Source organism: Electrona antarctica (genome assembly GCF_951216825.1).
Source record: "Electrona antarctica genome assembly, contig: scaffold_158, whole genome shotgun sequence".
NCBI lineage: Eukaryota > Metazoa > Chordata > Actinopteri > Myctophiformes > Myctophidae > Electrona > Electrona antarctica.
The window spans coordinates 300987-316462 of record NW_027637821.1 but is presented as its reverse complement, the minus strand read 5'-3'; the positions used below and the strand labels follow the sequence as shown (position 1 = coordinate 316462).

At 43.4% G+C, this 15476-nt stretch overlaps 1 protein-coding gene across 1 annotated transcript; it reads left to right on the top strand.

Annotated features, from left to right (window-relative positions):
• Positions 1–1108: 1108 nt before the first annotated feature.
• LOC306918639 (uncharacterized protein) lies at positions 1109–10260 on the top strand (the record flags this gene model as incomplete). The annotated part of the gene is made up of 4 exons (XM_079531530.1): positions 1109–1309; positions 4412–4541; positions 5103–5362; positions 7383–10260. Coding segments are annotated over 4 exons (977 nt in total), but the record flags the coding sequence as incomplete, so codon positions are not given.
• Between the last annotated feature and the right edge of the window lie 5216 nt (positions 10261–15476).

Here is a 15476-nt window from a genome sequence, read left to right as displayed (position 1 = left end):
AATAATTGTGTAGTGTGTTCAAAGATCCCATATGAAGTCTGAATCCTCCCGAGTTGATCGGGGCGTTCCGATCATTTTGATATCTGGATCGCTACTGTATGGATGCAAGACACGCACGCACGCACGCACGCACGCACGCACGCACGCACGCACGCACGCACGCACGCACGCACGCACGCACGCACGCACGCACACACACACACACACACACACACACACACACACACACACACACACACACACACACACACACACACACACACACACACACACACACACACACACACACACACACACACACACACACACACACGTGGTGTAGTAGACTAAACTTTTATATAACCTAGCTGCCTGGGTCCCTGCAGGCTATTCGATTTCGATCCATGCATATGCTTCATCTATTCTTATATATTTATATTCATTGCATAAGATAAGCAACCTAAACGTATAGGCTATATAGCCGATGAAACAAGTTATTCACACCTGTTTGCAGCTGCAATCAATCAATTTACAGTAGGAAAAGACCAGTATGCTCCAATCGAGTCCCGCGACATATAGGCTACATGTGCCCCGAATATATTAAGACAAGTCGCAAGCATTACACAACAAATCGTTCTTTGTACGTTCTTTGACTGTAGGTGTCAATACTGTGAAAGCAGCAGATGCCCGCTGGCTTGCTGTAGACTGACCAGGGATCAGATTACAGCACGGTATGGGGTCCCGTCCGTTAAACTGAGAGCACGCACATTTTTTTTTTATCAGTTTAATGGAAACACCGACAATTCGCTTTTCTTTTTTCGACTTAATGAACATACGCTTCCTTTTTTCGCAAAGGCTTAATGGAACCGCACCTAGAGAGAGGCAGAGAGAGAGACAGAGAGAGAGAGAGAGACAGATGCCATAATGCTTTGGTGCACTGCTCCTCCTTGTGGATAGGGGAGGGCTGTCTTACTGAGTCCATGTAGTCCATGTATCCTTTTGATCAATCTCCGTCCTGAGCGCTGGGCGTTAATAATTGATAGGGTGGAGAACTCCTTCCTTGCCGCTCAGGGTGTTAACATGTCACTTTATTTTTTAAATTGATCTAACTTGCCCCCCCCCCCTGTAGGGAAGTACCTGATCTCGTACGACGAGATCAAGCGCCGTCTGCAGAGCCCAGAGAAGATGTCCCTGCGCTCGCTGGCGGCCTACACGCGTGTCAGCAGGGGTCCGGCCAGCAAGAAGAGCCTGCTGGAGTCTCTGAACGTCCTGGGGCTGACCCCCAGCACCACCACCGCTGTGTCCAGTTCCTTCTCCAAGCTCACTGAAGGTACAGTCTCACACACACACACACATGCACGCACGCACGCACACACACACACACTAAGGCTGTCCCCAAACATTCAAGGTTCGAATGTTCGCTCGTTAGGGTTGGCACTCGAATCCTAATTAATGGGCTTGAACCATTCGTTTTTTGGTTACCAATCTGGAAAGACAAGAAAAAAAAATCGATCTTCTACATTATTGTTACTATTAAATGGTGTAGTGTAGAATAGATTAGTATATAGGCTATAAGATAGGCAGCACAGCCACAGCGCGTTCCTCTCAGGCAGGTCTGACTGCGCAGTGCACACTGCACAGCATGCAAGGACCTCATCAAAGTGCACTTCTCTTCTTGGGTGGAAATTAAACATTCTTTGTGTAACTTCAAAACGGCTTTGCATTGAGAGACCCCAGGTAGGATAAACACATTGTTTACTGTCCATATTCCTCTATAAACGGCCTGTTTTCACTGTTTCCAATTGCTCTTTTTTTTAATACTTTTGTATAGCCTATGTGCAATGATTAGCGCTGTGCTGCCAGCAGGTGGAATCAATTTAAACGCGCAATTATGTGACATTCAGAGGTGTTGCGCACCAGGGAATATATATTCAATCTCCATTCTCCAAAGTCAAACTCATAAATTCACAATCATGCCGCCCCTCGTTGTGAGCTTTTTAAAATGATCTGAGAGAGAGAAGGGGTGGGAGAGAGAGGGGGGGGGGGGGGGTGGGGGTGGAGAGAGAGACGTGCATTATTATTATTATTATTATATAATGCACTCGTGTCTCTCTCTCTCTCTCTCGCCACACGCCTGTCATAATGCTTATCGCAGTGGTCAGCAGCAGCACACAGCTACTCGTTCCATTTCCAATAATGCCCGTCTGAATGTGTGAATCACTTAGGCCTACCTTGTGTTTTCTGCTCGTTTTCAGAAGAATTAATCCAAGGTTTGTCATATTATGGTTTAAAGTAGGCATAAACTTTAGCTGGTCAGTCAGTGTGTGCAGAGTGAGAAGCACTGCTCTGCAACCTCTGCTGATTAAATTGATATGACCTAGATATGTCATATGCGCATCTGAATGGCAAGATAATTAGTTATTTGGCAACACCTGTGTGAAATACCAATAGTATAATTTATAAAATGCTTTCATATAGCTTACTCTTAGAATAAGCTTTTTCTTTTTTTTGGGTGGCCATCTACATGCCGGCCATGTGTACTACAGCTTTCTGTTGAATACGGAGCAGTTTACCGGTCTCGTCTATACAGCATAATAATTAACATAACCGCAATGTGGACGAAGGAAAGTTTTATATCGTTCACAAACTTGCGCGGCTAACAGCCCGGCCGTTCTCGTGTAGAAGGCCTCTGAGAGTATGGGAGTACACAGGTGGAACAAATTAACGAGTGACAGCTAACGAGCTGTCGTCTTTTAGCTGCCTGCCAGCAAGCTTGCAGATCAGCTGTTTTCGCGGAGCCACTTGACGCTGTGTGTGTGTGTGTGTGTGTGTGTGTGTGTGTGTGTGTGTGTGTGTGTGTGTGTGTGTGTGTGTGTGTGTGTGTGTGTGTGTGTGTGTGTGTGTGTGTGTGTGTGTGTGTGTGTGTGTGTGTGTGTGTGTGTGTGTGTGTGTGTGTGTGTGTGTGTGTGACTGTGAGACTGTGTGTGTGTTGGGAGAGACGAGAGAGATTGATAAAGAGCAGGGGAGACGCGCTGCGCTCTGATCGAGACGGATATCTCAATGGTTATTTTTTTAATTAATTAGAAACAAATGGTCCGGATGTTCGCTCGAAAATTCCTGCCGAAGTTCGAGTCCTAAAAAAAGGGCTAGGGTACAGCCTTAACACACACACACACGCACGCACGCACGCACGCGCGCGCGCGCGCGTGTGTGTGTGTGTGTTAAGGCTGTACCCAAGCTCACTGAAGGTACCGTCGTACACCATTGGTTCCCAACCTTTTTATACTGAAGTACCACCTCAGAAAATATTTGTCTCTCCAAGTACCACCACAATAACTGATAAAAATACAGGAGCGTATACATGCCCGTTTTGTTCCATTCATATAAGCCAATAATGCTGCTGCTCTGACAACTGTCTAATCACTAATCAGCACAACTGATTTTTTTCCCTAATGAGATTAATCCATTCTCAAATCTTCTATTAACGGCTAGGTGTGCTGTCATGCTCATTTCAGCACGGCTGGAGAGCCTATTTCAACCAATTCCTTGGTTGAAATAGGCTCTATATATACCTTTTTTTGGCGACTCCTCTGTGTACCACCAGAGGGGGGGGCTCAAGTACCACCGGTGGTACTAGTAGTAGTGGTTGGGAAACACTGCCATACAGTACCACTGACACCCATGTTGCTTCTTACTGGATTTATATGAGGGATATATATATATATATATATATATATATATATATATATGCAAATTACACTAATAAGGAGGTTGCATATCCTAGTTATGGAAAGAGAATATTTTCTAGACATGCAAACAGACTTACACTGTCTGTACATTTATTAATTAACTTAAAGCAAAGAAATATAGCTATTTCTGGTTTTGGTGTGATTATTACATAATTATTACATAGACAAAAGGTTGCATGATTTATTTATAGGATGATAATAATTCCTGGAGTTGTAAACATACACTTAGAGTCTGTGAGAAGCTTTCAAAGTTGACTAAAAGCAAAACATGCAGCAATTTGCTGATGTTCACCTCGTTTATGCATAATTTATGGCAATTATGCTAATTAGGAAAGGTTGTATGACTTCACCAATGGTAACAGATGAATTTCTGGACATCACAAACATGGACTTAGACTCTTAGATCACCTTTATAAGTTACCTAGAAGCGAAGTTATTGCCATTTCCGTTTTTGACAATTTATTAGCTAATTATGCTAATTAAACATGCTAAACCCAACAGAAAAAAATGGAGACATGTTTTTTTGGCATTCTGGTAACCCCAAGAATCAAGATATACCTGTCTCCAAAAATGTACATTCCAAAATCATGGATTTTAAGGACTGTGTATTGTATTGTATTCATAGGAGACACCAAGGCGCTGTGTGCTGACATGAAGGACTGTGTATTGTATTGTGTTCATAGGAGACACCAAGGCGCTGTGTGCTGACATGAAGGACTTTGCTCACGACTACGTGGACTACGGCAGCATGGCCAAGCAGCTCATCCCAGAGACGAACACTGTCCAGCACTGGTCCAAGATCATTGAAACCAAGTATGTCTGTGTGTCTGTTGTGTCCGTTATAGTCCTGTTGCCGTCTTATATTTTGGCCTACCAAATTCACCACCTTTTTATGCAGTTAATCCATTCTGGACAGGAACCCCCTTTTTGGTGTTTTAAGGCATTATGTTATACTTGAGAAATAGCAGATCTACAAGCTCATAGCGCCGCGCTACGAGCTTGTAGATGTGCTACTTTTGAAAAATCGTTAACATGTGACGCAAATCTTTGAATATATAACATTTTTAACTCAAATCTTTGCTTCTGGGGGGGGGGGGGGGGGGGGGGGGGGGGGTCCCTGGAACAACATATTTTGAGATTGGGATCCACGGCCAATTACATATAATTCTGGGGGACCTTCACATGAAATTGATACAGAAACATAGGTTTATTTCTTTCAGAAAACTGTCATGATTTAGAAGACATTTGTAGAATCTGCTCTCAGGTCTAAATGGGTTAAAACACCTAAAAAAATATTTACAGTATCTGTCTCGGCCCTCGGTCTAAAATAATGTGTGTGCTTGTGTGTGTGCGTGCGTGTGTGCGTCCCACCAGGAACCACCTGGAGGACATGAGGAAGTGCTTCAGGGACCCGGAGAACAGCGGAGCGTTCCACAACGTGACCCACGGCCTGGGCCTGGGCATGCTGGAAGTGGCCCTGGACATGGTCGGCATGGTGATCGACCGGCAGATCCGCATCCTGTCGGGCGTGGCCGCCAACGACCCGGCCGACCCGGGCCCGCCCATGAGGCGCGTCCGCAGGCGCCACCGCAAGCCGCGACCCTGCGACGGCGCCGCTGGGGGCGACAACGGCGGTAGGACTGTCTCCATTGTCATTACATAATCCCTAGTCTAATCGCGATCACTTGAGATTTTACAATTTCATTTTTTTTTCAAAAGTTACAAAAGTTACAAAAGTTCCGACACGTGTTTTGGTCCGACGGTCATTAGACGGACGACAACCTACCTCTATTCCTAACCTAACCATAACCTCTTGGCGTCACTTTGTTAGACTACTAATTGAAAGGTGGGCGCGCTTCCGCTACCTGCCTGCGGGGCGCGCTCATGCACGCGCTTTGGGAGCGTGCCTGTCATGTCTCTTGGACTTTGTAACAGCACCGCTAGTCCGACCGTTGTTCCCGCACGTCGGACTAAAGGCTCATACATACAATGCTCCGTCGGAATTTAGGAGCCCTATACTAATACAGTGATGTAAATAGGTTTTCAATGTAATGAGTCCCGGGATGCAGGCATGGTCTTTTATAGATGAGTCCCACTTCAACGACGTTAGGAGTCATATTTTCGTCATTTTTACAAATTGCAGCATTTAACTCCCATTTCATTTTATATGGTGATAATGTGGTTCTATTCATGTAGAAACCAGAAGAAGAAATGATTATTATAACTAAAGCTAGCAAAAAAAACCTAGAATTAAAAAACAGTACAGTAGTACATTAGTGCATCACCGTGGATGCAGAGGTTGTTGTTTTATTGTTGTTGTTTACTATAAACTGCATTTTAATCTCTGCTAATATCACTGTGTGGATATTAGTCTCGTCCCTCTCAGACCCCTTTTCCACCGGTTGGGAACCATACCTATATTAAATTGTCACTATAAGTAAATGAATATATGATAACCCTTCCACCCTTCATATTTTTTGCATATTTTTCTACATAATGCATAATTTGCCTAATTTGCATATTGCATTTGCATATTTGCATAGTACAGTTTCAGAAAATGTGTAATACAATACAAATAAATCATTGTCTTCGTGTAAGTAATCAACTGGGGAAGTTTCATGGTGATAACTATTAATTACATTTTTACCTATTCACCTATTCGCCTACTGTAGGTGAAAATTACAAAATGTGTGATAAATTTGAAAAAAGCTACTCCTGTGGAGGTCTGGCTAATGGACTAAAACCTGGTTCTGAACCGGTTCCCAACCGGTGGAAAGGGGGTCTCAGTGTTAGATGTTTTTGTCCCGTCCCATATTTGCATACTGGGCCCTGGTTGGTTATAGCCTGGTTCCAGAAGAATCTGGTTGGCTCGTCACCACTTCGGCCGTGAAGTCCTCCCACAATAAGGGCCTTTCTCGGCCCCACCCCTCTCCCATTTGTTTATATTGTGTTTAGGATCCAAGATGGCCGCAGCACCAGGAGGGGGTGGAGCGGAGGTGAGCGGGCGGGGTCGACATATGCCCTTACTGAGCTGCATTCACGACACTTGCCTTGTGTCTGACACCTGACTTGTGTCTGAACACAGCTTTGATGGATGTGTTCTGCCCCCCGCCCCCATCAAACAAAATGTTTGGTCAAACCATATGGGCTTCCATTGGAAATGCATTGGAGCGGCCATTAAACACATACACAAGACAAGCACAAGACAGATGTCTTGAATGTGTGAGGCTATCGCAGTCCAATGTTGGCAGCCCTGGAGTCTACTCACTCTGTGTCGGCCACTCGCTCACTCACACTCGCTCACTCCAGCATGGCAGTGTTATGGTGAAAATGGTGACCTGCTGAAATATGTGACAATCATGTAGACAATGCTATAACGTCAGTGTCCGAACGAGAATCTTTGCGGTTTGTTTATTAGCAGAGTTCAACCTAGCGGTATTTAGGCCACATATTTAAAGACGTCCATGCAAGTTATGTGTGTGAAGTCCACACGATGGTCACATATTTCGGCAGGTCACCAATTTAGCCATAACACTGCCATGCTGAAGTGAGTGAGGTAGACCTCATAAACCTCCTTCAACGTCAGAAACGCAGTTAAATCGCTAATCGCAAATTACTTCGTAAAAAACGTATATATTCTTTTAACCGTGACAGCCCTGGACGGCGGCGTTGGTGACATGAAGCTGCACAGAACTACCTCCGGAGGCGGCGTGGCCGGCGGCGTGGCCGGCGGCGCGAAGACGGCGGCGGCCAAGGTTATAGGCGGGCGCGGCCGAGGGGGGAGGAGCCGGAAGAAGGCGAGGCTGGACGGCGCGGGAACGGGCGGAAACGGATCCGCCGCCGCCACCGTGGTGGGAATGGAGGTCGGAGGAGGAGGACCGTCCCAGATGATGACGATGACGACGGTGACGAACAACAAGGCGGAGGAGGAGGAGACGATGGAGAACAGCGTGCTGACGCTGGTGTCTGTCGGATACGAGGCCATCTCCACCGGCCTCAGTCTCACTACGGCCCAGGGCGCTACCATGGGTGATACATAGCACTCTTAGAGTATATATGAATAGAGACGGCACCCGGAGGAAACCCTGAGGCGAAATGGACATAGTGGCCGAATTTGGTATTGCAGCGCTGGGCCAAACACATGAACTCGCTGGTCCGTTGACTATCATTGCACGCGTTCATGATGACACGTGAACGCTGAACGCGTGCAATGATAGTCAACGGCCAGCGCGTTCATGTGTTTGGCCCAATCAATCCCAGAATGCACTGGCCTCAGACAGGCCAACGTCAATGATTACACATAGTTAGGGAATATTATCAGTATTAATGTAAAATCTGGGAATACATTTCTTACCAAGAATTGTCTTGTGTATATTCAACCACCCCTAGGGGAATTTTTGACAGCTGCTGAAAGTTGGGGTACCATACAACAGCCAATATATGGCAAAATGTTCTAAATTTCATTATGCTTTAAATAGCATGTGACGTGTCAAACTAGGGGGTTTTCATCATTCTGAATCCACTGCAAGCATTCGTTTTGCACACATTGGTGAAGAGAATTATTGGTAAGAAATGTATTCCCAGATTTTATTGATATCCCCTGACTAACAGCACAAGTGCATGTTGTTTGTTTTCCGACGTACTAACTAGTCCGACAGGCATTACTCCGACACCCTAACCCCCAGTGTTGATTTTGTCGACTAAAACTATGGCGAAAAATGTTCGTCGACCAACTTTTTCCACTGGCGGAAACTAAATGGAAACTAAATAAAAACTAAGCTATGATGATTAAAACTAAGACTAAATATATTGACAATTTCGTCAACAAATAAAAACTAGACTAAATGTTAGGAAGGGACTAGTGGACAAGAGATCCAGTATGAGTCATTTCACAATCTGTTGCATGCTGAAAATAGCCGATCTACAAGCTCACAATGCGTCGCGCTTGTGAGCTTGTAGATCGGCCATTTTCAGCAGGTGTAATAACAGTCATTACAACGGCATCAAGGCCCGCCAAAATGCATATTAGTCGACTAAATCAACTGTAGATTTAGTCGACTAAAGTCTTATGATATTTAGTCGACTGAAACTAAACTAACACTAAAACATTCCGGGTGACTAAAATGTGACTGAAACTAAATGAAAACAATTCAAGAGACTATGACTAAAACTAAAATCAAAATGTTCTGCCAAAAACAACACTGCCTACCCCAAACCCTAACCTAATGCTAACCTCACAGCGAAGCCACACGGGTGTCTTAACCGGCAACACATGTCGGGAGCCGCGGGTGAGTCTTCTTAACCATGCAGCCACGCATTTGTCGGACTAATGCCTGTCGGGACTGTTAGTACGTCGGACCCAACGTATGCGCCCCACAGTAGAGCGCTCTGCCACAGGCTAACATCAATGATAACATGGCACTGGCACACCTTTTTACTTTCAATCAACTCGCATCGTTTTCGGGGTCATTGTATTGTCAAAAGTAGTCCAATATAGAGCGTCGCAGTCAGCCCTTTCATGACGACGCCAGGCCCAGAAAATAATTCCCAACGCATTTTTCCCATAGACATTTCAAAAAGTATTTATTTATTTAAGCGTCGTACAAAGCCAACTCGAGTTGTGACAAATCATGACAACAAACACAATATTTTGGACCAAACAAATAATTACAAAGAAGAAAAACAACAAAAAGTGTTGTAACCTGACGTTTTATTCTTCTTTCTAATTATTTGTTCGGCCCGAAAAATTGTGTTTGTTGTCATGATTTGTCACAACTCGAGTTGGCTTTGTACGAGGCTTAAAAGGTCTTTAAATAAATACTTTTTGAAATATCTATGAGGAAAATTAACGGGGAATCATTTCCTGGGCCCTGGTAGGGGGCGGGACTGCGACGCTAAAGTTGTTAAAAAAAATAAAAATTAAATAAAGTCAAATAGCTAGATCTACAAGCTCACAGTGGCACAATCCAGGCACATTGTCAGCTTGTATTAATTGGACAAGAAGTATATAGGGCTTTAGTGGAAAACGCCAGTGTGTGTGTGTGCTGTGCTCACGTGCACATTTGGGGGGAGGGCCCTCCTCTGCAACCTGGATATACGTAGATTTTCGGGATCTGGCTTTTGATTTAGCGTAGGACACATTTACGTGACTGCAAAGACGAAACCGAAGTGGGTGAGAGGGGCAGACGTCCAATGCACATTGTTTAGGCGGAAGGAAGGAAGCATTTGAAATGTGCGCGCGTCAAGAGACTACAGTGTGCTCAACGCAGCCGAGCCCTTTGTGACCGCTGGAACTTTTACAATGACAGACTCTTGGAACTTTTAGTGATTCTATAGAGAGGGTCAGGAGACTGGCGGAAGAGTTGAGTTGGCCCGTTCAGAACCCGATGTGTGAATGGAGGATGTCATATTGACCTGACAACAGGTTCTACAAAATGTCTTCTAAATCTTGACAGTTTTCTGAAAAACCTATGTTTCTATGTCTACATTTTCATGTCAAGGACCCCCAAAAATATATGTAATTGGCTGCCGACCACCATCTGAAAATATGTTGTTCCAGGGACCCCACAGAAGAAAATATTTGAGTTAAAAACGTTCGAGAATCATGAAAACATTTTCACAACCTTTCAAAAAATAGCAGATCCACAAGTGCCGCGCTACGAGCTTGTAGATCTGCTATTTTCCAATAGCTAAAAGTATAACATAATGCTTAAAACACCAAAAGGGGTTCCCATCCAGAATGGGGTTAAGTACACAACAAACTCTCACTGCCACGTCGTTTATATTGATGCTCGGTGGACACGATAGGTGGGCTGCCTGCCTGCCTATCACGTACCTATTTCAGGTACTGTATTGAAGAAGGTCTACAGATCTTGGGGCAAGGACAATAGAGCACTGAAGTCTGACGTCACTTTCAGTAGAGGGCGCCAGTACACAGGTTCATGTATTTTTTTTATTTGCATTGAAATCCCCAATTTAGGTCGCTTCATATAAGATCTGTGTTTGAAAAATGAACCGATCATCCCGGCCTTTCTGTCAGGGGGGTACATTTCCACCTTCAGTCGATGCTTCATATCCACATGAGTGAAAAGGCCGGGATGATCGGTTTATTTTTCAAACACAGTTCTTATATGAAGAGATCTAAAATCCCCCCTATTAGTCCAGTAATAATGAAATTTGACCTCTAACTAATTGCAAAAAAAAAACAACTCAACTGATTTTGCATCTTCAATATATCCTGAATAACAGAAAGAAAGTTGCCTGGAATTGTCAGAGGGGAAAGTGTTGAAAATGGCCTGTACAGTATGGCCACCATTGACATCCTATTATAAGGCAATATTTTCTAAATTTCCTTATGCTTTAAGTAGCATGTGACATATCAAACTAGGTTGTTGTCATGATGCTGAAGCCATTCCAAGCATTAGTTTTGCATAAAAACACTCATTGGGCTAAATTTGGCCATAGCAACTTGCCAAAATGTAATGAGGTCAGCACATTTGACGTCAGGACTTCGGTGCTCTATATATATCTATATTGTTGCTGTCGGGCAGAAACCTTATCTCCATATTCTCACTTTTTATGAGTTTTCTTTTGTAAATGAACGTCCTACTTCAGTGTTTTTCAACCTTTTTTCATTTCAAGGCCCATTATTTATTCGGCATTATTTGAGCCACGGACCACCATTTGATGACATTTAGCCTCTCAAGACGTCAGACCCAAACTAGAGCATTATTTTGATATTGTTGGATTTTGTCCACAATTCCATGGTGTATTGATGTGGCACTGCAGATACCATTAGGAGAGATAACAGGCAAACGTTGATCAAAGATAACAATTCTTCTACATTCTCTAATTGCGTAGACCTCTTGCAAATTAAGTTATGCAGATGTTTAAAAAATAACTGAGAGGGTAACAGGAAACCAAATGGACCTGTACGCTGGGTCCATTTGGTTTCATGTTACACTCTCAAGAGTTAAAGATCTATAAGGGCCCATTTGGTTACCAACTCTCCATCATTTAGCTGGGGACCACCTGGAACCCCCTCAAGAACCACTGGATGGTCCCCAGACCACTGGTTGAGAACCACTGCCCTATTTGATCACCACTACAGCAGCGTCACACGTAACCCATTTAGACCTGAGGACGATTCTACAAATGCCTTCTAAATCCTGACAGTTTTCTGAAAAACCCTATGTTTCTATGTCAGTGGTTCATGTCAAGGAGCCCCAAAGAAATGTAAAATGTATTTGGCCTCCGACCCGATCTGAAAATATGTTGTTCGAGGGCCCCGACCCTTCCCCAGAAGCAACGATTTGAGTTAAAAACGCTCGCTCTGAAAGAATATATATTCAAAGATTTGCACCACATTTTCACGATTTTTCAAAAAATAGCAGATTTACAAGCTCGTAGCGCGGCACTCGGTGCCACGCTATGAGCTTGTAGATCTGCTATTTTTCAATAGCTAAAGTATAACATAATGCTTAAAACACCAAAAGGGGTTCCCGCCCGGAATTGGTTAAGCATCAAAAGTAGCAGATCTACAAGCTCAAATCGCGGCGCAAAGCGCCACGTTTTCAGCTTGTCGATCTGCTACTTTTTATGCTTTTGAATTCGAATCGTGAAAACTAACAGTTTTGGACATTATGAGGTTGCCACCCGACGGAGACGATAAATAATGCGACGACGCAAGTTGGCGGTGAGAATGTGTTGCATAATTATTAGGAGCAACATTCACGTGTGACTGCATTTCCTTCGGTCTACCTTCAGTAAGACTACTTTATTTTTTATTTTTTTTCTACTAGTAATAGTTGACTGTTGGCTTTGATGTTTTAATTGGTCATTATTTTCTGTTAGGGAGTCCTTCAACATCAAATGCAAAAGTAAAGTATCAATGTCGGGCAGAAGTCTTGTTTGTCGAACCTTGTATGTCTGAAAAGTTAAGGTCAAAATCTCTATTTTTCAGAAAATGGAAAAGAACATAATGTTCCAATGGATCCAGTATAGTTCTTATTTAGTCACAATTAAGCTCTTGCTTTCATTAATAGGCCTATAATATTTATAAAACGCACAGAGAGATTGGACCACTTTAACTCATTTAAACCTGAGGACGGCTGACAGTTTTCTGAAAACCTATGTTTCTATGTCAGTGGTGCTCAAATATGTCATGTCAAGGACACCCAGAATTATCCGTATTAGGCAGCCGACCCCCATCTGAAAATATGTTATCCCACGGACCCCCCAGAAGCTAATATTTGAGTTAAAAACGTTTGCTCTGAAAGAATATATATTCAAAGATTTGCGCGACATTTTCACGATTTTAAAAAAATGGCAGATGTACAAGCTCGTAGCTAAAGTATAACATAATGCTTAAAACACCAAAAGGCGTTCCCACCCAGAATGGGTTAAAGTAAACTTTACATTAATGGGTTGTTGTGAGCTAAGCTTGTAGTAGATTGACTATTTTCGCTAGTTTAGCGTGACCTTGTTGTGCAACGCAGTAGGGCCGTGGCTTTCAACCCTTTTCACACGGACCACCATTTGATGAGATTTAGCCTTGCAGACCCAAAACTGAAGAATATCTATCTACACATTTCCATCCTGTGTTGATGTGGTACCATTAGGAGAGATAACAGGCAAACGTTGATCAAAATTACAATTCTACTACACTCTCTAATTGTGTAGACTTCTTGTAAATTAACTTAAAGGACCACTTTTCAACGTATCTTCATATAATAGGTCCTCACTAATAATCATGATAAAATGGCACCATTTTTTTCTACTCTGTTACTCTGTTATGTGTCTCATATAGGGCTGTGGGCAGTTCAGAAACCCGTCCACCAGTGACATCATCGAGCGGCAGTGGCTCGGGTAGAGTGGCTGGATGGTAACCGCAAGGTTGCCAGTTGGAAACCTGTGGGCTCCCCCAGAGTTGGTGTTGAAGTGTCCTTGAGCAAGACTCTGAACCCCTAATTGCTCCTGATGTTCTGGTTGGTGCCTTGCATGGTTTCCTGCCGCTATCGCTGTGTGAATGTGTGTGTGAATGGGTGAATGTAATGCACAATCTATGTAAAAGTGTATGAATGTGTGTGTGAATGCACAATCTATTAAGCGCCTTGGATAAAGGCTCTATATAAAATGCACCATTTATCGATGGGGAATCAAAGCTAATAGAAACTGCAGGCTTTCTATTCCTGAAAAAACAACGATGTCACTGGTGGACAGGTTTCTGAACTGCCCACAGCCCTGCTATGAGACACAGACTGAGTAGAAAGAAATTGTGCCATTTTATCATGATTATTAGTGAGGATCTACTATATGAAGATAGGTTGAAAAGTGGTGCTTTTTAAGTAATGCAGATGTCTAACAATACTTTAACTCTTGAGAGTGTAAAATGAAACCAAACAAGGGTCCATTTGGTTTCATTTTACGCTATCAAGATTTAAAAGATATGGGTCCATTTAGTTACCAAGTCCATCATTTAGCTGGGGACCACCTGGAACCCCCTCAAGGACAACTGGTGGTCCTCTGACCACTGGTTGAAAGCCACTGCAGAAGGCCATTAATAGATGAATGAAAACAATAATTTAAATATATATTTGCCTGACTGCTCTATTGTCGTATAACAATTTACTTCAGGGAACGACAAGGCAAGCTTCCTTCAAATTGCACAATTAAAAACATAGTATGTTTTCTTTTAGGTATAAACATGGGCATAAAGCATATATACGTATTGAAGCCTGGATACCTGAAAATACATACTGTACAAACTTCAAAAATAGTTTGTCCCTCTTTTTTCACAAATCGCATATTATATTAGCAGGGGTCATCGCTGGCTTGTGTGGACATTTTTGTCTTTTTTTGTATTCTTTTTTTTGCCATGAACATACAAAATGAGGACAATAACATTACCAGAAACACTTAATAAAGTGATAGCCCTTAATGACCATAACTTGCAGTTTAACCCATTTAGACCTGAGGACGATTCTACAAATATCTTCTAAATCCTGACAGTTTTCTGTGTCTATGTCAGCGGTTCTCAAACTATTTCATGTCACGGACCCCAAAAGTGTTTGGACGCCGACCCCCCCCCCATGTGAAAATATGTTGTTCCAGGGACCCCCCCTCAATAAGCAAAGATTTGAGTTAAAAATGTCCGCTTTGAATATATATATTCATTTCTCAAAAATAGCAGACCTACAGTACAGTACAAGCTTGTAGATCTGCTATTTTCCAATAGCTAAAGTATTTACATAATCCTTGAAACACCAAAAGGTGTTCCCGTTCAGAATGGGTTAAAACAGGTACCCATTCAGCCAGGTATGCTGCCCTATATATATGGCAGTCAATAGAGGGAAGGCCTTCCAAACGAACCGGAAGGTTGCCGTGATGGAGTCTAGAAAGCTGAAATACTTTGCGGGGGATCTTCTTCGGACAGTTCTCACGGGCCGAGTCGTCGGTCCTAAATCCCGTACACACCTGTTGTTCACCGTCCAGGATCAGAGATGACAGATGCACGAGAGAGAGAGAGAGAGGCGACAGCAGCTTGGGAAAAGATTTAATCTGCGTAAAGCCTAGACAGAAGTAGCCAGGCAGCCAGCTGGACCAGCAGGTAAACACCCTCCAGCCAGGCAGTCTAAACGGAAAGAAAACAACACCGTTTTTACACTGACAACAACAAGGCTATGGTGTTCCAGCTCCGTCCATGAAAGGACCTGCCGTGTTCACCCCTATACAAGCAACACAGTCTCA